At 45.6% G+C, this 25,736-nt stretch overlaps 1 protein-coding gene across 7 annotated transcripts in view; it reads right to left on the bottom strand.

The window, feature by feature from the left end:
- Positions 1-405: 405 nt before the first annotated feature.
- The window catches only part of SYNGR4 (synaptogyrin 4), a 191,611-nt gene continuing 166,280 nt past the window's right edge, over positions 406-25,736 (bottom strand). For 4 of the 7 annotated variants that reach the window (XM_056544618.1, XM_056544617.1, XM_056544619.1 and 1 more), the window contains exon 6: positions 418-687. Coding sequence is in view for 1 of the 7 variants with exons in the window: in XM_056544622.1 (XP_056400597.1) it covers positions 676-687 (12 nt within the window). In the remaining 6 variants the exon portion in view is untranslated. Of the gene's footprint in view, positions 688-16,611; positions 16,652-17,118; positions 17,154-25,736 lie in introns of all 7 variants that reach the window. The other 3 variants (XR_008848538.1, XR_008848537.1, XM_056544622.1) reach the window with 3 other exon arrangements.

Here is a 25,736-nt window from a genome sequence, read left to right as displayed (position 1 = left end):
AGGGTGTACAGGTACGCCCTGCTTCCTTAAGTACCAGGACGCGAGGGCGTACCTATACGCCCTCCGTCCCCAAAAGGTTAATGACCAACAGAACATTCAGAAATCTATCTCCAAGATTATTGACTTCATCTTTGTATAGCTACATACCTGTGCTGGATCTCTGATGAAGAGGGAATGGCGACAGACATATATATGTGATTCCTGATGGTGTCCGATGCCTGCTTATTTTAGAGGATTTGGGAGTTGACTGGTACTGCAGCTATCTCCTCTGGAGTGAATGACACACAGGATATCCCACTTGCAGGTAAAGTTGCGGGTGCTTCATGTATCTACAAAGCCCTTATGTAGACAAGTCAGTCAGTGTCCCACTGCATGTAAACAGCAGCTATACAGCAACAACAGTTTCAAAGAGCTTTATCTGACATGTTTGGATAATAATATTTATAGAGAGCCTCTTTAAGATATGTTCTCTCTTAACCAAACTTTTACTACGAAAGAAATATATATCAAAGGAAAGCCCATATGAAGATTTACTGAGATATGATATTTTTTTTATCATAAACAATGTATAATAACTAAACTACCTCTGCTAACAAGATGACAACAACAAAAAAGTATCTAAACAGTTACGAACAAAAGCAACATGTGATGCCTCTTCTGAACTTCGGACGTGTATTAACAAGCAACCTATAAAGAGAAAAAATAAAATCAGTTGATTTAAAATGTAATCTATATATATAAAACTCAATGTGTGTGTGTGTGTGTGTGTGTGTGTGTGTGTGTGTGTGTGTGTGTGTGTATGTATGATCCACTAAAACTTCCAAGCGGCTAAAGATATTAACATGAAACTTGGCACTGATTGACTGATAGGAGGGATAGGAGGACGGGATAGGAGTCTGAGATAGGAGGTCGGGATAGGAGGTCAGGATAGTAAGTGGACATAGGAGGTTGGGATAGGAGGTCGGGATAGGAGGACAGGATAGGAGGTCAAGATAGGAGGACGGGATAGGAGGTCGGGATAGGAGGTCGACATAGGAGGATGGGATAGGAGGACGGGATAGGAGGTCGAGATAGGTGGTCGAGATAGGAGGAAGGGATAGGAGGAAGGGACAGGAGGATGGGATAGGAGGTCGGGATAGGTGGTCAGGATAGGAGGTAGGGATAGGAGGACGGGCTAGGAGGTCGGGATAGGAGGACGGGATAGGAGGACAGGATAGGAGGACGGGATAGGAGGTTGGGGTATGAGGACGGGGTATGAGGACGGGATATGGGGTTGGGATATGACAACAATATATGGGGATGGGATATGAAGTCAAAAGCTTCCTACTTTGTTGATTTTCCTCCCCAAAAAAGATTAGGAAGGAAAAACCGGGCAACGCCGGGTGCTCAGCTAGTTATTTGTAAAACTACCCACCACAATCTATTCAAAGCTGATCTAAAAGTCTGAGTGCTGATATCTCTTCCAGTATGTACATGCTAGTTGCAACTGGTATGTACTAGCCTATAGTAATAGTTCAGACCTACAAACAGGTGGAAATTAGACAATTTGCAAGACACCCCCAATAAAGGAGTGGTGCTGCAGGTGGTGACCACAGACCACTTCTCAGTTACTATGCTTCCTGGCTGAAGTTGTGGTCACTTTTGAATGCTGGCAGTGCTTTCACTCTAGTGGTAGCATGAGACAGAGTCTACAACCCACCCAAGTGGCTAAGGTAGTGCAGCTCAACCAGGATGGCACATCAATGCAAGCTGTGTCCAGAGCATAAAGGTGCTACCAGGAGACAGGCCAGTACATCAGGAGATATGGAGGAGGCCGTAGCAGGACCACTACCTCCGCCTTTGTGCAAGGAGGAGCAGGAGGAGCACTGCCAGAGCCCTGCAAAATGACTTCCAGCAGACCACAAATGTGCATGTGTCTACTCAAATGGTCATAAACAGACTCCATGAAGGTGGTGTGAGGGCCGACGTTCACAGGTGAGGGTTGTGCTTACAGCTCAACACCGTGCAGGACATTTGGCATTTGCCAGAGAATACTAAGATTGGCAAATTCGCCACTGGCGCCCTGTGCTCTTCACAGATGAAAGCAGGTTCACACTGAGCACATGTGACAGACATGACACAGTCTGAAGAAACCTTGGAGAATGTTCTGCTGCCTGCAAAATCCTCCAGCATGCCTGGTTTGGCAGTGGGTCAGTAATGGTGTGGGGTGGCATTTCTTTGGGGGGCCGCACAGCCCTCTATATGCTTGCCAGAGGTAGCCTGACTGTCATTAGGTACCGAGATGAGATCCTCAGACCCCTTGTGAGACCATGTGCTGGTGTGGTTGGCCCTGGGTTCCTCCTAATGCAAGACAATGCTAGACCTCATGTGGCTGGAGTGTGTCAGCAGTTCCTGCAAGAGGAAGGCATTGCTGTTATGGACTGGCCCGCCTGTTCCCCAGACCTGAATCCGGTTGAGCACATCTGGGACATCATGTCTCGCTCCATCCATTGCACCACAGACTGTCTAGGAGTTGGCGAATGCTTTAGTCCAGGTCTTGGATGACATCCCACAGGAGACCATCCACCACCTCATCAGGAGCATGCCCAGGTGTTGTAGGGAGGTCAAACGGGCACGTGGAGGCCACACACACTACTGAGCCTCATTTTGACTTGTTTTAAGGACATTACATCAAAGTTGGATCAGTCTGTAGTGTGATTGTCCACTTTGATTTTGAGTGTGACTCCATATCCAGACCTCCATGGGTTGATAAATTTGATTTCCATTGATCATTTTTGTGTGATTTTGTTGTCAGCACATTCAACTATGTAAAGACGAAAGCATTTCATACGATTAGTTCATTCATTCAGATCTAGGATGTGTTATCTTAGTGTTCCCTTTATTTTTTTGAGCAGTGTATATTGTTTATATGTTTTAATCCTGATGGGAGAGAGAATGGTGTTTATTAGTACAATATGGGGAAGATTTATCAAAACCTGTGCAGAGAAAGAGTTGACCAGTTGCCCAAAGCAACCAATCAGATTACTAAAATCCTCTGAAAAAGTAAAAAAGTGATTTGATTGGTTGCTATGGGCAACTGCTCCACTTTTCCTCTGCACAGGTTTTCATATATCTCCCCCTACAGTGCCTTGCAAAAGTATTCAACTCCCTTGACTTTTTTCGTATTTTGGTACATTACAGCCTTAAGTTCAGTGTTTTGTTAATCTGAATTTTATGTGATGATCAGAACACAATAGTTTAAGTTGGTGAAGTGAAATGAGAAAAATATATAAATAAAACTATTGTTTAGAAAACAGAAAATTGGCATGTGCTTATGTAATCACCCCCTTTGTTAGGAAGCCCATAAAAAGCTCTGGTGCAACCAATTACCTTCAGAAGTCACATAATTAGTGAAATGATGTCCACCAATCTAAGTGTCACATGATCTGTCATTACATATGGAGAGAAGAAATGATGTCGCACTTACCCGGTTTCATGCCAAAGAAAGTTTTCTTTATTGCATGGTTACATCAGGAACAGAGGTTCGGGGAGAAAGAAGCAGGAGCTCGGCTGAGCTCATGGAACGATGGTCCCGTTTCGCGGGTTCTCAACTTGGTCATTACATAGACACATGTTTGAAAAGCCCCAAAGGCTGCAATACCTAAGCAAGAGGCATCAGTAACAAAACCCTGCCATGAAGACCAAGGAACTCTCCTAACAAGTAAAGGACACTGTTGTTGAGAAGTACAAGTCAGGGTTAGGTTATAAAAAATTATCCAATTCTTTGACAAGGCTTCATAGGAAAAATAAACATACACCATTGAAATGCATGTTGACTAATGCCAGAAGTCTGACCAATAAAACTGACAAACTGAAGCGGTTGATGTCTGAGGAGAATTATGACATAGTGGATATAACAGAGACTTGGTTGGACGATAGCTGTGACTAGACAGTCAACATACAAGGTTATAGTCTATTCAGGAAGGATCGGACAAAACGGAAAGGGGGAGGAGTTTGTCTTTATGTAAAATCCAGTCTGAATGCCGCACTGCGGGAGGATATACGGGAGGGAAACGATCATGCGGAGTCATTATGGGTAGAAATATATGGAGATAAAAATAAAAAAAATCCTGATAGGGGTTTGCTATAAGCCACCAAACATAATGGAAGAGGCAGAAGATCAAATACTGAGGCAAATAAACAAGGAAGCAAATCAGAACGAGGTGATAATAATGGGGGACTTTAACTGTCCTGATATAAACTGGGAGACTTAGACCTGTGAATCTCTGTAGCTAAAGATAATTATCTGTCCGAAATGGTGCAGGGCCCGACCAAAGGGGGCGCCCTGCTAGACTTACTATTACCCAACAGACCTGACAGAGTAACTAATGTGCAGGTAGAAGGATACCTAGGAAATAGTGATCATAATATAATACATTATAACTTGTTCTTCAATAAGGGAATCTTGCGAGGGGCCACAAAAACAATGAACTTTAGGAAGGCAAAGTTTGATCAACTCAGAGAAGCCCTTAACAAGGGACTGTTCCCCAGGACTGGCGCATGGCACATGTAGTGGCAATTTTTAAAAAGGAGGCAAAAGGTAACCCTTAGGAATTATAGGCCTGTTAGTTTAACCTCGGTTGTATGTAAATTGTTTGAGGGTTTTCTAAGAGATGCTATTTTAGAGTATCTTGATAAAAATAAATGTATGGCTTGGCTTTATGAGGGATCGGTCCTGTCAAACTAACCTAATCAGCTTTTATGAGGAGGTGAGCTCCAGACTGGACCAGGGGGAATCGCTGGATGTCGTATATCTGGATTTTTCCAAAGAATCTGATACGGTGCCACACAAAAGGTTGGTGTATAAAATGAGAAGGATTGGGCTGGGGGAGAATGTGTGTAAGTGGATAAGTAACTGGCTCAGTGTAGGAATCAGAGGGTGGTTATTAATGGTACTTATTCTGATTGGGTGACTGTTACTAGTGGGGTACCACAGGGGTACGTCTTGGGTCCTGTTCTATTTAATATATTGATTAATGACCTTGTAGATGGGTTGAATAGTAAAGTAGCAATCTTTTCAGATTATACTAAACTCTGTAAAACGGTAAACACTATAGAGGACAGTGCACTGTTAAAAATGGATCTGCATAGGTTGGAGGTTTGGGCTGAGAAGTGGCAGATGAGGTTCAACACTGATAAATGGTAATGCACATGGGGAAGAAAAATCTGGGCTGGGATTATGTATTAAATGGGAGAACACTTGGGATGACTGATGTGGAAAAGGACTTGGGAGTCTTAGTTAACAGTAAATTTAGCTGTAGTGACCAGTATCAGGCAGCTGCTGCCAAGGCAAATAAAATCATGGGGTGCATCAATAGGGGCATAGATGCCCACGACAAGGAAATAATTCTTCCGCTGTACAAATCACTAGTCAGACCACACATATAATACTGTGTACAGTACTGGGCACCAGTGTACAAGAAAGATATAGTTGAGCTGGAGAGGGTTCAAAGACGGGCAACTAGGGTAATACGGGGAATTGGAGGACTGCAGTACCCAGAAAGATTATTAGAATTGGGGTTATTTAGTTTAGAAAAAAAAAGGCTTAGGGGCGACCTAATAACTATGTATAAATATATCAGGGGACCGTACAGAGATCTCTCCCATGATCTATTTATACCCAGGACTGTATCTATAACAAGGGGGCATCCTCTACATCTTGAGGAAAGAAGGTTTCTACACCAGCACAGATGGGGGTTCTTTACTGTAAGAGCAGTGAGACTATGGAATTCTCTGCCAGATGACGTGGTAATGGAGAACTCTGTAAAATAATTCAAAAGGGATCTGGATGCATTTTTGGAGAGTAATAACATTGCTGGTTATGTATACTAGATTTATTAGGACAGAACGTTGATCCAGAGATTTATTCTGACTGCAATATTTGGAGTCGGCAAGGAATTTTTATCTCTAGTATGAGGGGTTTTTGCCCTCCTCTGGATCAACTCAGTAGGGACTCATTAGGGATATAGGTTGAACTTGAAGGACTCTGGTCTTTTTTCAACCTTATTAACTATTATATTAACTATGATCCCCAATAGCACCATCAAATCTATCATAACCAAATGGAAAGAACATGGCACAACAGCAAACCTGCCAAGAGACGGCTGCCCACGAAAACTCACGGACCGGGCAAGGAGGGCATTAATCAGAGAGGCAGCACAGAGACCTAAGGTAACCCTGGAGGAGCTTCAGAGTTCCACAGCAGAGACTGGAGTATCTGTGCATAGGACGACAATAAGCCGTACGCTCCATAGAGTTGGGCTTTATGGCAGAGTGGCCAGAAGAAAGCCATTACTTTCAGCTAAAAACAAAAAGGCACGTATGTATGGAGGATGGTGCTCTGGTCTGATGAGACTAAAATTGAACTTTTCGGCCATCAAAGAAAACACTATGTCTGGCGCAAACCCAACACATCACATCACCCAAAGAACACCATCTTTAAGCAGCTGGGACTGGGAGACTGGTCAGAGTTGAGGAAAAAATGGATGGTGCTAAATACAGGTATATTCTTGAGCAAAACCTGTACCACTCTGTACATGATATGAGGCTAGGACAGAGGTTCACCTTCCAGCAGGACAATGACCCCAAACACACTGCTAAAGCAACACTTGAGTGGTTTAAGAGGAAACATGCAAATGTGTTGGAATGGCCTAGTCAAAGCCCAGATCTGAATCCGATCGAAAATCTGTGGTCAGACTTAAAGATTGCTGTTCACAAGCACAAACCATCCAACTTGAATGAGCTGGAGCAGTTTTGCAAGGAGGAATGGCCAAAAATCCCAGTGGTAAGATGTGGCAAGCTCAAAGAGACTTATCCAAAGTGACTTGGGGCTGTGATTGCCGCAAAAAGTGGCTCTATAAAGTATTGAATTTAGGGGGGTGAATAGTTATGCACATTAACTTTTGTTTGGTATGTTCTGTAAATTAAATGACCAAAATCCTCAAGCAATCCATGTTAACTCCAGGTTGTGAGGCACCAAAAATACGGGAGGGGGGGATGGATGAACACTTTTGCAAGGCACTGTACATGTGCAAAATGTGGCTCTCTATAAATTCACAACAAGTCTGTTTCTGTTGTGGAAAGAGCAAGGTTTTGTTGCAGATTTACTATTAACGTTTATGGGAAAGTCAAAGTCTGTAAACGAATCCTAGTATTTCAGATGTGAGGCTAGGTTTCCACTTGTTTTTTTTTCTGGCAGTTTTTGGAAAACTGCCACTGCAGTTTTTGAGCCAAAGTCAGAAGTGGATCCATAAGGGAGGAGAAGTATAAGTCCTTGTCACGATTAGGCTGGCTGGAGGTGGATCCTCTGTGCCAGAGAGGGATTGGCGTGGACCGTGTCGGTGGACCGGTTCTAAGTTGCTACTGGTATTCACCAGAGCCCGCCGCAAAGCGTATCCACCGGCAACGGCTCAACCTCTCTGACTGCTGAGATAAGCGCGGTACAAGGGAGTAGACAAGAGCAAGGTCGGACGTAGCAGAAGGTCAGGGCAGGCAGCAAGGATCGTAGTCAGGGGCAACGGCAGGAGGTCCGGAACACAGGCTAGGAACACACAAAGAAACGCTTTCACTGGCACAATGGCAACAAGATTCGGTGAGGGAGTGCAGGGGAAGTGAGGTATAAGTAGGGAGTGCACAGGTGAGGATACTGATTAGGCTTGCTGCGCCAATCAGTGGCGCAGTGGCCCTTTAAATCGCAGAGCGCGCCCTAAGGAGCGGGGCCGCGTGCGCCGGGACAACACAGACGGGGAACGGGTCAGGTACGGGAGCCGAGATGCGCATCGTGAGCGGGCGCGTACCGCATCGCGAATCGCATCCCTGCTGGGAGTAATATCGCAGCGTACCCGGTCAGCAGGTCTGACAGGGGCGCTGCGAATGAGAGAATGCTGCAAACGCTCCGGGGAGGAGCGGGGACCCGGAGCACTCGGCGTAACCGTACCCCCCCCCCCTTGGGTCTCCCCCTCTTCTTGGAGCCTGAGAACCTGAGGATAAGACTTTTGTCCAGGATGTTGTCCTCAGGTTCCCAAGATCTCTCCTCTGGGCCACAATTCTCCCAGTCAACCAAGAAGAATCTTTTACCTCTGACTGTCTTAGATGCTAGAATCTCCTTCACCGAAAAGACGTCAGATGAACCGGAAACAGGAGTGGGAGAAACATTTTTGGGAGAGAAGCGGTTAAGGATGAGTGGTTTAAGGAGAGAGACATGGAAGGCATTGGGAATACGGAGAGAAGGAGGAAGAAGGAGTTTGTAAGAGACAGGGTTGATCTGGCACATGATTTTGAAAGGACCAAGATAGCGTGGTCCCAGTTTATAACTGGGGACACGAAAGCGGACATACTTAGCGGAGAGCCATACCTTGTCTCCGGGAGCAAAAATGGGGGGAGTTCTTCTTTTCTTATCAGCAAATTTTTTCATCCGGGATGAAGCCTGTAAAAGAGAATTTTGGGTTTCTTTCCATATGGTGGAAAGGTCTCGAGTCACTTCATCAACAGAGGGCAAACCAGAGGGCATGGGAGTGGGGAGGGGAGGAAGAGGGTGACGGCCGTACACCACGAAGAATGGGGATTTAGCAGAAGATTCGGAGACTCTGAAGTTGTATGAGAATTCGGCCCATGGTAGAAGATCTGCCCAGTCATCCTGGCGGGAGGAAACAAAATGTCGCAAATAGTCACCCAGGACCTGATTAATTCTTTCTACTTGCCCATTGGATTGGGGATGATAAGAAGAAGAGAAGTTTAATTTGATCTTGAGCTGCTTACAGAGGGCCCTCCAGAATTTAGACACAAATTGAACGCCTCTATCCGAGACGATATGCGTGGGCAACCCGTGAAGGCGAAAAATGTGTATAAAAAATTGCTTTGCCAACTGAGGCGCTGAAGGAAGGCCTGGAAGAGGGATAAAATGTGCCATCTTGGAGAATCGATCAACGACCACCCAAACAACTGTGTTGCCACGGGATAAAGGCAAGTCAGTAATAAAGTCCATACCAATCTGTGACCAAGGTTGTTCAGCAACAGGCAGAGGATGAAGAAGACCAGCAGGCTTCTGGCGAGGAGTCTTATCCCGGGCACAGACAGTACAAGCCCGCACGAAATCAACAACATCAGTCTCCAGAGTAGGCCACCAATAAAATCGAGAGATGAGTTGAAAGGATTTTTTGATGCCAGCGTGGCCTGCGAGGTGGGAGGAGTGGGACACTCCTCCAACCTCGCAGGCCACGCTGGCATCAAAAAATCCTTTCAACTCATCTCTCGATTTTATTGGTGGCCTACTCTGGAGACTGATGTTGTTGATTTGAGAATCCCGAGGCGCTGGCGTGGAGAAACGAAGGTCTTCCCTGGAGGAGTTTGTCTTATGGAAGCTGGAGAAGTGGAGATCAGACAGTCTGGAGGAATGATGTGTTGCGGAGAGGCTTCCACTTCAGAGGCATCTGAAGAACGAGAGAGGGCATCGGCCCTAATGTTCTTGTCAGCAGGGCGAAAATGGATTTCAAAGTTAAAACGGGCAAAGAACAACGACCACCTAGCCTGGCGAGGGTTCAGTCGTTGGGCAGACTGGAGATAAGAGAGATTCTTGTGGTCAGTGTATATAATAACTGGATATTTGGATCCCTCCAGCAGGTGCCTCCATTTCTCAAGCGACAATTTTATGGCCAGTAATTCTCGATCACCAATGGAGTAGTTTTTCTCCGCCGGAGAGAAGGTCCTAGAAAAAAACCCACAAGTAACAGCATGCCCGGAAGAATTTTTTTGTAGAAGAACTGCTCCAGCTCCCACTGAGGAGGCGTCTACCTCCAATAAGAAGGGTTTAGATGTTTCAGGTCTGGAGAGTACGGGAGCAGAAGAAAAGGCAGACTTGAGATGTTTAAATGCGTCTTCCGCTTGAGGAGACCAGGACTTAGGATTGGCGTTTTTCTTGGTTAGAGCCACGATAGGAGCCACAATAGTGGAAAAGTGTGGAATAAATTGTCTGTAATAATTGGCGAACCCCAAAAAGCTTTGGATAGCACGGAGTCCGGAGGGGCGTGGCCAATCTAATACAGCAGATAGTTTATCTGGGTCCATTTGGAGACATTTTTCCATTTTGGCATAAAGTTGATTGTTCCAAAGTCTCTGAAGAACCATGCGGACATGCTGGCGGTGTTCTTCTAAGTTGGCAGAAAAAATCAGAATATCGTCCAGGTAAACCACAACACAGGTATATAGAAGATCACGAAAAATTTCATTTACAAAGTCTTGGAAGACGGCAGGGGCGTTGCAAAGGCCAAAGGGCATAACCAGATACTCAAAGTGTCCATCTCTGGTGTTAAATGCAGTCTTTTATTCGTCCCCCTCCCTGATGCGGATGAGATTATAAGCACCTCTTAAGTCCAGCATGGTGAAGATGTGGGCGCCTCGTAGGCGGTCAAAGAGTTCCGAGATAAGAGGTAGGGGGTAGCGTTTTTTTACCGTGATTTTATTAAGTCCGCGGTAATCAATGCAAGGGCGTAGGGAGCCGTCTTTTTTGGACACAAAAAAAAATCCAGCTCCGGCAGGAGAGGAGGACTTGCGGATAAACCCCTTTTTTAAGTTCTCCTGGATGTATTCCGACATGGCTTGGGTTTCCGGAGCAGACAGAGGATAGATTCTGCCCCGGGGTGGAGTAGTACCCGGGAGGAGGTCAATAGGACAGTCATAAGGCCTGTGAGGAGGCAAAGTCTCTGCTTGTTTTTTGCAAAAAACATCAGCATAGTCCAGATAGGCCTTAGGAAGACCAGATACCGGGGGAACTACATTGTCTTGACTGTGAGTACTGGACAAGTCCTAAGACAGTCCTTGTGGCAAGAAGTACCCCAGTTCTTGATTTCCCCTGTGGTCCAATCAAGGGTTGGGGAATGGGGTTGAAGCCACGGTAATCCAAGAAGAATTTCTGAAGTGCAGTTAGAGAGGACCAAAAATAAAAAATTTTCGTGATAGGGTCCGATGCACATTAAGAGAGGTTCCGTGCGGTAACGCACGGTACAGTCCAATCTTTCATTATTAACAGAGTTGATGTAAAGGGGTCTGGCGAGACTGGTCACCGGGATGTTGAACCTGTTGATGAGAGAGGCCAAAATAAAATTTCCTGCAGATCCGAAATCCAAGAAGGCCATAGCAGAGAAGGAGAAGGTAGAAGAAGACATCCGCACAGGCACAGTAAGACGTGGAGAAACAGAGTTAACATCAAGAGCTGTCTCCCCTTTGTGCGGAGTCAGCGTGCGTCTTTCCTGGCGAGGAGGACGGATAGGACAATCCTTCAAGAAATGTTCGGTACCGGCACAGTACAGGCAAAGGTTCTCCATGCGGCGTCGTGTCCTCTCTTGAGGTGTCAAGCGAGACCGGTCAACTTGCATAGCCTCCACAACGGGAGGCACAGGAACGGATTGCAGAGGACCAGAGGAGAGAGGAGCCGGGGAGAGAAACCGCCTCGTGCGAACAAAGTCCATATCCTGGCGGAGCTCCTAACGCCTTTCGGAAAAACGCATGTCAATGCGGGTGGCAAGAGTAATAAGTTCATGCAGGTTAGCAGGAATTTCTCGTGCGGCCAGCACATCTTTAATGTTACTGGATAGGCCTTTTTTAAAGGTCGCGCAGAGGGCCTCGTTATTCCAGGATAATTCGGAGGCAAGAGTACGGAATTGGATGGCGTACTCGCCAATAGAAGAATTACCCTGGACCAGGTTCAGCAGGGCAGTCTTGGCAGAAGAGGCTCGGGCAGGTTCCTCAAAGACACTTTGAATCTCCGTGAAGAAGGAGTGTACAGAGGCAGTGACAGGATCATTGCGGTCCCAGAGCGGTGTGGCCCATGACAGGGCTTTCCCAGACAGAAGGCTGACTACGAAAGCCACCTTAGACCTTTCAGTTGGAAACTGGTCCGACATCATCTCCAAATGCAGGGAACATTGCGAAAGAAAACCACGGCAAAACCTAGAGTACCCATCAAATTTATCCGGCAAGGATAATCAGAGGCTGGAAGCGGCCACTCGCTGCGGAGGAGGTGCAGGAGCTGGCGGAGGAGATGATTGCTGAAGCTGTGGTAGTAGCTGCTGTAGCATCACGGTCAGTTGAGACAGCTGATGGCCTTGTTGCACTATCTGTTGCGACTGCTGGGCGACCACCGTGGTGAGGTCGGCGACAACTGGCAGCGGGACCTCAGCGGGCTCCATGGCCGGATCTACTGTCACGATTCGGCTGGCTGGAGGTGGATCCTCTGTGCCAGAGAGGGATTGGCGTGGACCGTGTCGGTGGACCGGTTCTAAGTTGCTACTGGTATTCACCAGAGCCCGCCGCAAAGCGGGATGGTCTTGCAGCGGCGGTAGCAACCAGGTCGTATCCACCGGCAATGGCTCAACCTCTCTGACTGCTGAGATAAGCGCGGTACAAGGGAGTAGACAAGAGCAAGGTCGGACCTAGCAGAAGGTCAGGGCAGGCAGCAAGGATTGTAGTCAGGGGCAACGGCAGGAGGTCTGGAACACAGGCTAGGAACACACAAAGAAACGCTTTCACTGGCACAATGGCAACAAGATCCGGCGAGGGAGTGCAGGGGAAGTGAGGTATAAGTAGGGAGTGCACAGGTGAGGATACTGATTAGGCCTGCTGCGCCAATCAGTGGCGCAGTGGCCCTTTAAATCGCAGAGACCCGGCGCGCGCGCCCTAAGGAGCGGGGCCGCGTGCGCCGGGACAACACAGACGGGGAACGGGTCAGGTACGGGAGCCGAGATGCGCATCGTGAGCGGGCGCGTCCCGCATCGCGAATCGCATCCCGGCTGGGAGTAATATCGCAGCGCACCCGGTCAGCAGGTCTGACCGGGGCGCTGCGAATGAGAGAACGCTGCGAGCACTCCGGGGAGGAGGGGGGACTCGGAGCGCTCGGCGTAACAGTCCTTCCTTTATATGTCCTATTCCTTTTGAATACACTTCTGGCTTTGGCTCAAAAACTGCAGTGGCAGTATTCCAAAAACTGCCAGGAAAAAAAAACCAAGTGGAAACCTAGCCTTACTGTGGATTATATGCAGATTCTATCTACTGCCCTCTATTAGCAAATGACCACTGCAGCCTTCAGCACATCTTTGGGAGGCTGGGAAAGCCTTAACACAGGAGCACGATAGTATTGGTAAGGTGAGTATACTTTTTTTTTTTTTACTTTCTTAACCAATTCCTGCATTTCCACATACATATATTTTGGAAGTGTGGTGGGGTCCTATTGCACCATATGCAGTGGGTGCCAGCTGTATAGTACAGCTGATGCTTGCAACAGTTAAAGGAGTAGTCCAGTCCTGAAAAACGTATCCCCTATCCTAAGGATAGGGGATAAGTTTCAGATCACAGGGGGTCCGACCGCTGGGACCCCCCACAATCTCCTGTATGGGGCCCCGGCTCTCTGGCCAGATAGCATGTGTGCTCTGCCATAGAGTTGTATTGAGGGGGCGTGTCAGCCGCCGGTTTGTGTGCTGGTCGACATGTCCCCTTCCTGCGGACTGCAGGGGCCCTGTACGGGAGATCGTCGGGGTCCCAGCGGTCAGACCCCCGGTGATCTGAAACTTATCCCCTCTCCTTAGGGGGGGGGGGGCAAGTTAGGGGATGCATTTTTCAAGACTAGAATACACATTTACGATTGGCAGTTTAAAGGGGTACTCCGGCCCTATGACATCTTATCCCCTCCTGTCATGCCCCCTCCCATAGACTTTCATGGGAAGGGGGCGGGGCATGACAAAACATGGGAATTGGAGTTGTGACGTCAAGATACTCAGGCCCCGTTGTCATAGCGCTTCACACTCGGAGCCTCCAGCGCTGTGGAGAGCTCACAAATGTGGGTGCGGAATGACAGATTGCAGGGTACCCTTTTATACCCCTAGATCGTGTGGTTAATAGTGTCTGTGCCTTCTGGGCAGTTATTTCACAGGTGCTAGTTCTGTCATGGCTCTGATCAGCCAACGGATTTAATTTTTTTTAAATAGTAAAACTTAAGAAAAACAATATAAATTGGGGTTGCTGTTTTTGTTAAATTTTGACCCCTACATTTTTGTTTTACTGCTTTATAGTACATTTATGGTAGATTGAAGGATGTGGTAATGGGCCCTGCAAAAAGAAGCCATTACATAGCTCTGTTGATGAAAAAATAAACACTTGAACCTGATAGAGAAAGCACACCACCTGGACAATTTCCTGGCAGCAGTTGGGATATTAACTGTCTCCTGATATTTTACATGTCGGTGAACGGTCAGATCAGGGTTTATGGAGCAGGATCAGGATCTAGCACTCTCCATAGATGGCAGATGTTGGCTGCCATTTGCAGCTGACAGCCTTAGTCAGCAACCAGTATTGGATATAACTCTGATCCTGGTAGTTTAACTGCCTAAGAAATGTCCTAACTATTAACATTTATCTTTCTTGTAAATGGTAAAAGCAGTCAGAGAAAAAAAATAGCCAATGACAAAAAAAAACAAAAAAAACATAGAATAGCAAGCTGTCAAAAAAGTCATATGTATCCCAAAATGGTATTAATAATAAATACAGTTTACCCCACAAAAAAATGAAACCTCACACAGTTTCGTATATGGAAAAATAAAAACGGAGGTAAGAATATGTTGATAGTTTTAAAAAGTATTACAATGTAAAACTAAAATACATTGCTGAAAAAAAAAAGGGAACACTAAGATAACACATCCTAGATCTGAATGAATGAACTAATCGTACGAAATACTTTTGTCTTTACATAGTTGAATGTGCTGACAACAAAATCGCACAAAAATTATGAATGGAAATCAAATTTATCAACACACGGAGGTCTGGATATGGAGTCACACTCAAAATCAAAGTGGAAAACCACACTACAGGCTGATCCAACTTTGATGTCATGTTCTCAAAACAAGTCAAAATGAGGCTCAGTAGTGTGTGTGTGGCCTCCATGTGCCCATATGACGTCCCTACAATGCGTGGGCATGCTCCTGATGAGGTGGCTCCTGGACAGTCTGTGGTGCAACGTAGCGTTGATGGATGGAGCGACATGATATCCCTGATGTGCTCAATCAGATTCAGGTCTGGGGAACGGGCGGGTCAGTCCATAACATCATTGCCTTCCTCTTGCAGAAACTGCTGAAACACTCCAGCCACATGAGGTCTAGCATTGTCTTGCATTAGGAGGAACCCAGGGCCAACAGCACCAGCATATGGTCTCACAAGGGGTCTGAGGATCTCATCTCGGTACCTAATGGCAGTCAGGCTTCCTCTGGCAAGCACATAGAGGGCTGTGCAGCCCCCCAAAGAAATGCCACCCCACACCATTACTGACACACTGCCAAACCGGTCATGCTGGAAGATTTTGCAGGCAGCAGAACATTCTCCAAGGCGTCTCCAGACTCTGTCACGTCTGTCACATGTGCTCAGTGTGAACCTGCTTTCATCTGTGAAGAACACAGGGCACTAGTGGCAATTTGCCAATCTTGGTGTTCTCTGGCAAATGCCAAATGTCCTGCATGGTGTTGGGCTGTAAGCACAACCCCCACCTGTGGATGTCGGGCCCTCATACCACCCTCATGGAGTCTGTTTGTGACCATTTGAGTAGATACATGCACATTTGTGGCCTGCTGGAGGTCATTTTGTAGGGCTCTGACAGTGCTCCTCCTTGCACAAAGGCAGAGGTAGTGGTCCTGCTGCTGGGTTGTCGCCCTCCTATGGCCTCCTCCACGTCTCCTGATGTACTGGCCTGTCTCCTGGTAGTGCCTCCATGCTCTGGACACTATGCTGACAGACACAGCAAACCTTCTTACCACAGCTGGCATTGATGTACCATGAGCTACACTACCTGAGCCACTTGTGTGGGTCCCTCTCATGCTACCATTAGAGTGAAAGCACCGCCAGCATTAAAAAGTGACCGAAACATCAGCCAGGAAGCATAGGAACTGAGAGGTAGTCTGCGGTCACCACCTGAAGAACCACTCCTTTATTGGGGGTGTCTTGCAAATTGCCTATAATTTCCACCTGTTGTCTGTTCCATTTCCACAACAGAATGTGAAATTGATTGTCAATCCATGTGGCTTCCTGAGTGGACAGTGTGATTTCACAAGTGTGATTGACTTGGAGTTACATTGTGCTGTTTAATTGTCCCCTATATTTTTTTGAGCAGTGTACATTTGGCATTGCTTAAATCATACTCACTTTGCAAAATAAGGTTAACATTTCAATAAAACTCCACAAAATTATGCAAATGTTTTAGTTTTTTCATTTCAGCCCAAAAATGTAACACCTTATGGTATGGTAAAATAAAGGGTGCCATTAACCCCTAGAGGACGCAGGTCATAAATGTACGCCTGGTCTATGAGCATGCTTCATAGCCAGTTGATCCTGGCTGCTATCAGTAGCCGAAACCCATCTTTAATGAAAGACATCAATGACCAAGCTGATGTCCAGCATTAACCCTTTAGATGCCATGATCAAAGTTTATTGTAGCATCTTAAATGCCGAAAATCCTGGTAATTAAGTTGACCTGATCAGGATGACCATGGCAAAATTGTGAGGTTTTGATCAGCTTAGAGGAGGGGGGGGTAGCGCCCCTACCTGCTTCTGTCCCTTCGGTGCTGTAGGTAGCCTCATGAGCCTGTAGTAATGGAACACCGATAACACGGATCATTGCTGTGCTATAGCACAACATTTAACATTGTATACAATGGAAAGATTACCGTACATCTAAAAGTCCCCTATGGGAACCAATAAATAGTGAATAAAATGGGGGAAAAATTTTAATAAATGGGAATAAACCCCTTTCCTGATAAAAGTTTGAATCCCTACCCGTTTCCCCTAAAAAAAAAAAAAAATGTAAAAACAAATTATGTAAACAAAAATAAACAAGCCTAAATATCCAAACTATTAAAATATAATAGGCAATGGCTTAAAAGTAAAGAAATACCACGAATGCATATTTTTGGTTGTTTCATATAGCAAAACGTTTTTATAAAAATTGTAAAGAAAAATAAAAGCATTATTGGGGTCAGAAGAGGACAATTTTAATCATACAAATTTTTGTACAAAAAGTTATAATTTTCAAAGTGGTAAAATAAAACAAACCTATATAAGTTGGGTATTGTTGTAACCGCATGGACCTACAGAATAAACATACAGATTTTTCAAACTGTGTGAGAGAAAAAGTGGAGTGATTTTCCCACTGCAACCAATCACAGCTCAGCTAATTTGATGAATCTTGGCAAATGTGTCATTTGTACCGAAAAGTACAAGCCCCTAAATATTGCAAATTGGCATATGATTTTCAATTTCGCCCCACAAATAATTTTGGTTTCACCATAGGTTTTCAGGTAAAATTAGTGATTTCATTACAAATTATAATTGGTGGTGCAAATAACAAGCTCTATTATGAGTCTGTAAGTGGAAAATTAAAAGTGTTATGGCTATTAGAAGGCAAGGAGGAAAAAAAACTAAAGAACAACAATGAAAAATCCCTGTGTCCTGAAAGTGTTACTGTCATTTAAAAAAAAATTGACATGTTGATCTGACATGCTGAAAGTTGTAAAACAGTAATGCAGTAAGGAGTTAACATCTCATTAAAAAATAATGCTTGCTCAACTGAAAAAATGAAACAGTTGTAGCTGCTGCAGGAAAGTATTAACCCCTTCCCACAGAACGCCATATATATACGGCGGTTGACGCCATACCTTTGCGCATTCCGCCATAGATATATATATACAGCATTCATTAAATATGCGCTCCCGCTGCACTGATCGGGTTCATTAGCTAAAGCCCCAGGGTGTCCGGCAGGAGACCACTCCTGCTTGACACCCCGGGACCCCATTTGATTAACCCAATCAGTGATTGGATGTGCATGTGCGGCAGAACGGCGGGTGCGCGGCGGGATTGGGAGGTGTGCGGCGGGAGCGGTGGGTGTCCGGAAGCCCGGCAGCAGGAGCGGCGGGTGTCCAGAGGTTCGGCCACGGGAGTGGCGGGTATTTTGAGGTCCAGCAGCGGCGATGATGCGGCAGGTGAGTGCTCTCTCCCTTACAATTTGCAAAGGGTCTCTAAACTGTGGCCATCCATATGTTAGAAAACTACAACTCCCAGCATGTCCAGACATCCGATGCCTGTCTGAGCATGCTGGGAGTTGTAGTTTGGCAATATCTGGAGGGCCACACCTTGGCGACCACTGATCTGCTGCCTGCCCCTAGCTTTTTATGGGGTGCAGGGTTTTGTTTTGCACTTTTTTGGGGGGCATATGCGGTCCGTGCCACCAGCGACTATTCTGTGCTGTGGGGCCAGACTGGACCCCATGTGCAGACTGCGCTAATTGCTGATCAGTGAATTATTACTGATCAGCACTTTTTTGGGGTACAGGCATGGAAAGTACAGTCGCTGGTAGAACGGACCACAAACACTTAAAAAAAAAGCGCAAATAAAAACCTGTACCCAGAAAAAATGCTGATCAGTAATAATTCACTGATCAGCAATCAGCGCAATCTGAACATGGATTACGGTCAGGCCACACAGTGCAGAACAGTCGTTGGTGGCACGGGACGCATACAGTCCGCAAAAAGTGCAAAAAGCAAAACAAAACTGCACTGCAAAAAAAGCCTTCAGTAAACGTAAAAATCACTACACTAAACACTGAAATAAAGTGAAAACACTACATTTACACGCATACTGCCCCCCCCCCTATAAAATATAAATACCCCATAGCCTTTTCAGTGGAGGAGGCATACGCCATGTGCTTGCCTCCGACACCGAGGCCACCAATCAGGGAGAGGAGAAAAACCCCACATTTCTTTCTCCTCCCCCATCATCATCCAGTGAAGATGAGCCCTCCAGAAGGCACTTCAGGGCAATAACAGTAGAGGTCCCCCATACTAGTGACCCTGTCCCCTATACAATTCCCCCTGTCCCTCCCATACAGGTGACGCCCAGAGTTACTAATGCATAAAGTGAAGGTGGTCAGATTGTGTCCTTAAAGGGGTAATCCGGTGAAAACCTTTTTTCTTTTAAATCAACTGGTGGCAGAAAGTTAAACATATTCGTAAATTACTTCTATTAAAAAATCTTAATCCTTCCTGTACTTATTAGCTGCTGAATACTACAGAGGAAATTCTTTTCTTTTTGGAATGCTCTCTGACGACATCACGGGCACAGTTCTCTCTGCTGACGTTATTATAATAATAATGCTTTCTTTATTGTTGTCCTTAGTGGGATTTGAACCCAAGTCCCCAGCACTGCAAGGCAGCAGTGCTAACCACTGAGCCTCGATGCTGCCCTTAGCATACATCTGCTATGCATGGTTGCTAAAATGGACAGAGATGTCAGCAGAGAGCACTGTGTTCGTGATGTCATCAGTATTCCAAAAAGAAAGGAATTTCCTCTGTAGTATTCAGCAGCTAATAAGTACTGGAAGGATTAAGATTTTTTAATAGAAGTAATTTACAAATATAAACGAGGAAAGAGACAGCGGTCGGCACAACCGGGGTCTTCAAGGGTGTGTGTCGAGCAGTCAGGCTACGGGTGAGGGCGAGTTAGATGAACCGGTATAGGTGGTGCTCAATCTCTGGAAGTGCACATCAGCATTGTGACAAACATATGAAGAAAGATGAGAGGCCACTCACCAAATCCATGTTCCAAAACTTTATTCTTGAATATTCAGTGCATAAAAGTTAGCCAACAAGACGAGGTCAGACGCCTGGATGCCATCCAGGCGTCTGACCTCGTCTTGTTGGCTAACTTTTATGCACTGAATATTCAAGAATAAAGTTTTGGAACACGATTTGGTGAGTGGCCTCTCATCTTTCTTCATATAATTTACAAATATGTTTAACTTTCTGCCACCAGTTGATTTAAAAGAAAAAAGGTTTTCACCGGAGTAACCCTTTAACCCCTTAAGGACCCAGCCATTTTACACCTCAGGACCCGGCCATTTTTTGCACATCTGACCACTGTCATTTTAAACATTAATAACTCTGGAATGCTTTTAGTTATCATTCTGATTCCGAGATTGTTTTTTCGTGACATATTCTACTTTAACATAGTAGTACAATTTTGTGGTATCTTGCATCCTTTCATGGTGAAAAATCCCAAAATTTTATGAAAAATTTGAAAATTTTGCATTTTTCTAACTTTGAAGCTCTCTGCTTGTAAGGAAAATGGATATTCCAAATATTATTTTATTTTATTCACATATACAATATGTCTACTTTATATTTGCATCATAAAATTGACGAGTTTTTACTTTTGGAAGACATCAGAGGGCTTCAAAGTTCAGCAGCAATTTTCAAATTTTTCACAAAATTTCCAAACTCACAATTTTTCATGGACCAGTTCAGGTTTGAAGTGGATTTGAAGGGTCTTCATATTAGAAATACCCCACAAATGACCCCATTATAAAAACTGCACCCCCCAAAGTATTCAAAATGACATTCAGTCCGCGTTTTAACCCTTTAGGTGTTTCACAGGAATAACAGCAAAGTGAAGGAGAAAATTCACAATCTCCATTTTTTACACTCGCATGTTCTTGTAGACCCAATTTTTGAATTTTTACAAGGGGTAAAAGGAGAAAATGTATAAAATGTATACTTATATTTGTAGCCCAATTTCTCTCGACTAAGCACATACCTCATATGTCTATGTAAAGTGTTCGGCGGGCGCAGTAGAGGGCTCAGAAGCGAAGGAGCGACAAGGGGATTTTGGAGAGTACGTTTTTTTTAAATGGTTTTTGGGGGGCATGTTGCATTTAGGAAGCCCCTATGGTGCCAGAACAGCAAAAATCCCCCACATGGCATACCATTTTGGAAACTAGACCCCTTGAGGTACGTAACAAGGAATAAAGTGAGCCATAATACCCCACAGGAGTTTCACGACTTTTGCATATGTAAAAAAATTTAAATAAAATTTCACTAAAATGTGTGTTTCCCCCCAAATTTCACATTTTTGCAAGGGTTAATAGCAGAAAATACCCCCCAAACATTGTAACCCCATCTCTTCTGAGTATGAAGGTACCCCATAAGTTGACCTGAGGTGTACTATGGGTGAACTACAATGCTCAGAAGAGAAGGAGTCATATTTGGCTTTTTGAGAGCAAATTTTGCTCGGGGGCATGTCGCATTTAGGAAGCCCCTATGGTGCCAGGACAGCAAAAAAAAACAACATGGCATACCATTTTGGAAACTAGACCCCTTGTGGAACGTAACAAGAAATAAAGTGAGCCTTAATACCCCACAGGGGTTTCACGACTTTTGCATACGTAAAAAAATATATTAAAAAAAAATCACTAAAAGGTGTGTTTCCCCCCCAAATTTCACATTTTTGCAAGGGTTAATAGCAGAAAATACCCCCCAAACATTGTAACCCCATCTCTTCTGAGTATGAAGGTACCCCATAAGTTGACCTGAGGTGTACTATGGGTGAACTACAATGCTCAGAAGAGAAGGAGTCATATTTGGCTTTTTGAGAACAAATTTTGCTCGGGGGCATGTCGCATTTAGGAAGCCCCTATGGTGCCAGGACAGCAAAAAAAAAACAACATGGCATACCATTTTGGAAACTAGACCCCTTGTGGAACGTAACAAGAAATAAAGTGAGCCTTAATACCCCACAGGGGTTTCACGACTTTTGCATACGTAAAAAAATATATAAAAAAAATCACTAAAAGGTGTGTTTCCTCCCCAAATTTCACATTTTTGCAAGGGTTAATAGCAGAAAATACCCCCCAAACATTGTAACCCCATCTCTTCTGAGTATGAAGGTACCCCATAAGTTGACCTGAGGTGTACTATGGGTGAACTACAATGCTCAGAAGAGAAGGAGTCATATTTGGCTTTTTGAGAGCAAATTTTGCTCGGGGGCATGTCGCATTTAGGAAGCCCCTATGGTGCCAGGACAGCAAAAAAAAAAACAACATGGCATACCATTTTGGAAACTAGACCCCTTGTGGAACGTAACAAGAAATAAAGTGAGCCTTAATACCCCACAGGGGTTTCACGACTTTTGCATACGTAAAAAAAAATATTAAAAAAATCACTAAAAGGTGTGTTTCCCCCCCAAATTTCACATTTTTGCAAGGGTTAATAGCAGAAAATACCCCCCAAAATTTGTAACCACATCTCTTCTGAGTATGGAGGTACCCCATAAGTTGACCTGAAGTGCACTACGGGCGAACTACAATGCTCAGAAGAGAAGGAGTCATATTTGGCTTTTTGAGAGCAAATTTTGCTCGGGGGGCATGTCGCATTTAGGAAGCCCATATGGTGCCAGGACAGCAAAATAACCCCCACATGGCCTACCATTTTGGAAACTAGACCCCTTGAGGAACGTAACAAGGGGTACAGTGAGCATTTACCCCCCACTGGTGTCTGTCATATCTTTGGAACAGTGGGCTGTACAACATTTTTTATTTGCACAGCCCACTCTTCCAAAGATCTGTCAGACACCTGTGGGGTGTAAATTCTCACTGCACCCCTCATTACATTCCGTGAGGGGTGTAGTTTCCGAAATGGGGTCACATGTGGGGTTTTGTTTTTTTTGCGTTTGTCAAAACCGCTGTAACAATCAGCCACCCCTGTGCAAATCACCTCAAATGTACATGGCGCACTCTCCCTTCTGGGCCTTGTTGTGCGCCCCCAGAGCAGTTTGCGCCCACATATGGGGTATCTCCGTAGTCGGGAGAAATTGCGTTACAAATTTTGGGGGGCTTTTTTCCCCTTTACCTCTTGTCAAAATGAAAAGTATAGGGCAACACCAGCATGTTAGTGTAAAAAGTTTATTTTTTTTACACTAACATGCTGGTGTAGACCCCAACTTCCCCTTTCCATAAGGGGTGAAAGGAGAAAAAGACCCCCAAGATTTGTAAGGCAATTTCTCCCGAGTACGGCGACACCCCATATGTGACCCTAAACTGTTGCCTTGAAATACGACAGGGCTCCAAAGTGAGAGCGCCATGTGCATTTGAGGCCTGAATTAGGGATTTGCATAGGGGTGGACATAGGGGTATTCTACGCCAGTGATTCCCAAACAGGGTGCCTCCAGCTGTTGCAAAACTCCCAGCATGCCTGGACAGTCAACGGCTGTCCGGCAATACTGGGAGTTGTTGTTTTGCAACAGCTGGAGGCTCCATTTTGGAAAGAGTGGCGTACCAGGCGTTTTTTATTTTTATTGGGGAGGGAGGGGGGCTGTGTAGGGGTATGTGTATATGTAGTGTTTTTTACTTTTTATTTTATTTTGTGTTAGTGTAGTGTAGTGTTTTTAGGGTACAGTCACACGGGCAGGGGATTACAGCGAGTTTGAGCTGCCGCGCAAAATTTGCTGCATTGCAAACTTGCAGCCCAATACTCACTGTAAGCCCCCTGCCCATGTGAATGTACCCTGTACATTCACAGGGGGGGGACCTCCAGCTGTTGCAAAACTACTACTCCCAGCATGCCTGAGAATGTTTGGGAGTTGTGGTTTTGCAACAGCTGGAGGCACACGGGTTGGGAAACACTGAGTTAGGAAACAATGTTTCCCAACCAGTGTGCCTCCAGCTGTTGCAAAACCACAACTCCCAAACATTCTCAGGAATGCTGGGAGTAGTAGTTCGGCAACATCTTTAGAGCCAGATGTTGCCGAACTACAACTCCCAGCATGCTTGGAGTTGTAGTTTTGCAACATCTGGAGGACTACAGTTTGCAGACCACTAATACAGTGGTTCCCAATCTGTGCCCTTCCAGATGTTGCAAAACTACAACCCCCAGTATGCCAAAACTGTCCAGGCATGCTGGGAGTTGTAGTTCTGAAACATCTGAAGGGCCAGATGTTACAGCACTACAACTCCCAGCATGCCTGGACAGTAAGGGCATGCTGAGGATGTGTAGTTTTGCAACATCTGGAAGGGCACAGTGGTCCAAAAACTGTGGACCTCCAGATGTTGCAAAACTGCAACTCCCAGCATGCCCAGATGCCAAGCGCTGTCTGGGCATGCTGGGAGTTGTAGTTTACAGGGTCCTATTATAGCAATGCATGTCGCTTTACGGCGACGTGCATTGCTGTAAAGGGCCTGACCGCGGCTGAAGATCTACTCACCTGTCGCCGCCGCCGCCATCTTCCTCGCCGGGATCCGGGTCTTCAGGGACGAGGTAAGTACCGGGGCCGGTCCCCAGCACTCCCCCGTCCCCCGCAGCGTCCTCCGGTCTTCCTCCCGTCCTCTCTGGACTTCAAGGGGCCGGGCAGGACGGGAGGAAGTAACCGCCCCCCCTCCTGCGATTGGTCGGTTAACTAACCGACAGATCGCAGGGTATAGGAGGAGGTGGCAGGCTTGCCACCTCGCTCCTATACGTTAGCATGGTCCTGGCTGTCTGTGACAGCCGGGATCATGCGAAATTACCGGGCAGTCGGGTCCCAGAGACCCGATCAGCCCGGTATTGCCGCAGATCGCAAGGGCGATTTCCCCCCTCGGCGTTTGCCCTGGATGCCTGCTGAAGCATTTCAGCAGGCATCCGGTTCCGATCTCTGCCCGGCGAGCGGCAGAGACCGGAAAACGCCAGGACGTACGGGGACGTCCTGGGTCCTTAAGAGGTTAAGGTCAAAATGGGCTATGTCCTTAAGGGGTTAAACAATGTCTGACCAAGACATCAGGTATGATTGCACATCCCTCTCTGACCTCTGTATATGGATGTCAGTAAATGGGATGGCTCAAAACTGTTGACAAATTCCCTTTAACCCCTTAAGGACCACGGGTTTTTCCGTTTTTGCACTTTCGTTTTTTCCTCCTCACCTTTTAAAAATCATAACCCTTTCAATTTTGCACCTAAAAATCCAAATGATGGCTAATTTTTAGTGCCACCAATTCTACTTTGCAGTGACATCAGTCATTTTACCCAAAAATCTACGGCGAAACGGAAAAAAAAATCATTGTGCGACGAAATTGAAGAAAAAAGTTCGGACATTTACGCATGTGGCGATACCACATATGTTTATATTTATTTTTATTTACATGGTGTTTTTTTTATGGGAAAAGGGGGGTGATTTGAACTTTTATTAAGGAAAGGGTTAAATCACATTTATTAACTTTTTTTACACTTTGTTTTTGCAGTGTTATAGCTCCATTAGGGACCTATAACACTGCACACACTGATTGCCAGCACTGTTCACTGCAAAGCCATAGCTTTGCAATGATCAGCATTATCGGCGGTCGATTGCTCAAGCCTGAATCACAGGCTTGAAGCAATCAATCGCCGAGGGGACACGCCGGAGGCAGGTAAGAGGACCTCCGCTCGTGTCCCAGCTGATCGGGACACCGCATTTTCACTGCGATGGTCCCAATCAGCCCCGCTGAGCAGCCGGGCAGCTTTGACTTTCAGTTTAGACGCGGCTTTCAACTTTGAACGCCGCGTCTAAAGGGTTAATAGCTATTAGCCCCGGGTCCCGGCATCAGATACATGCCGGGACCGACCCGATATGGCGCGGGATCACCGCGTGACCCCGCGTTATCTCGCGGGAGCCGGCCAAGGACGTAAATATACGTCCTTGGTCGTTAAGGGGTTAATCCGCAGGGAAATCTACACCAAAATTTGAATGATTTTATGTAGATTTATCTTGTGGATTTCCCAGTGGATTTTGGCCAAAATTGCGGCAAAAATTTTCCACAGCAATTTCAGGCCATTAACTTAGTTTATGGATACTGTTACAGCACTTCGGAATATTTTCATGACGACCTATGTCCTTTC

The sequence above is a fragment of the Hyla sarda genome, chromosome 10, assembly GCF_029499605.1.
Source record: "Hyla sarda isolate aHylSar1 chromosome 10, aHylSar1.hap1, whole genome shotgun sequence".
Classification (NCBI taxonomy): Eukaryota; Metazoa; Chordata; class Amphibia; order Anura; family Hylidae; genus Hyla; species Hyla sarda.
Note: the sequence above shows the minus strand (reverse complement) of the source record. Positions and strands in the feature narration are given on the sequence as shown.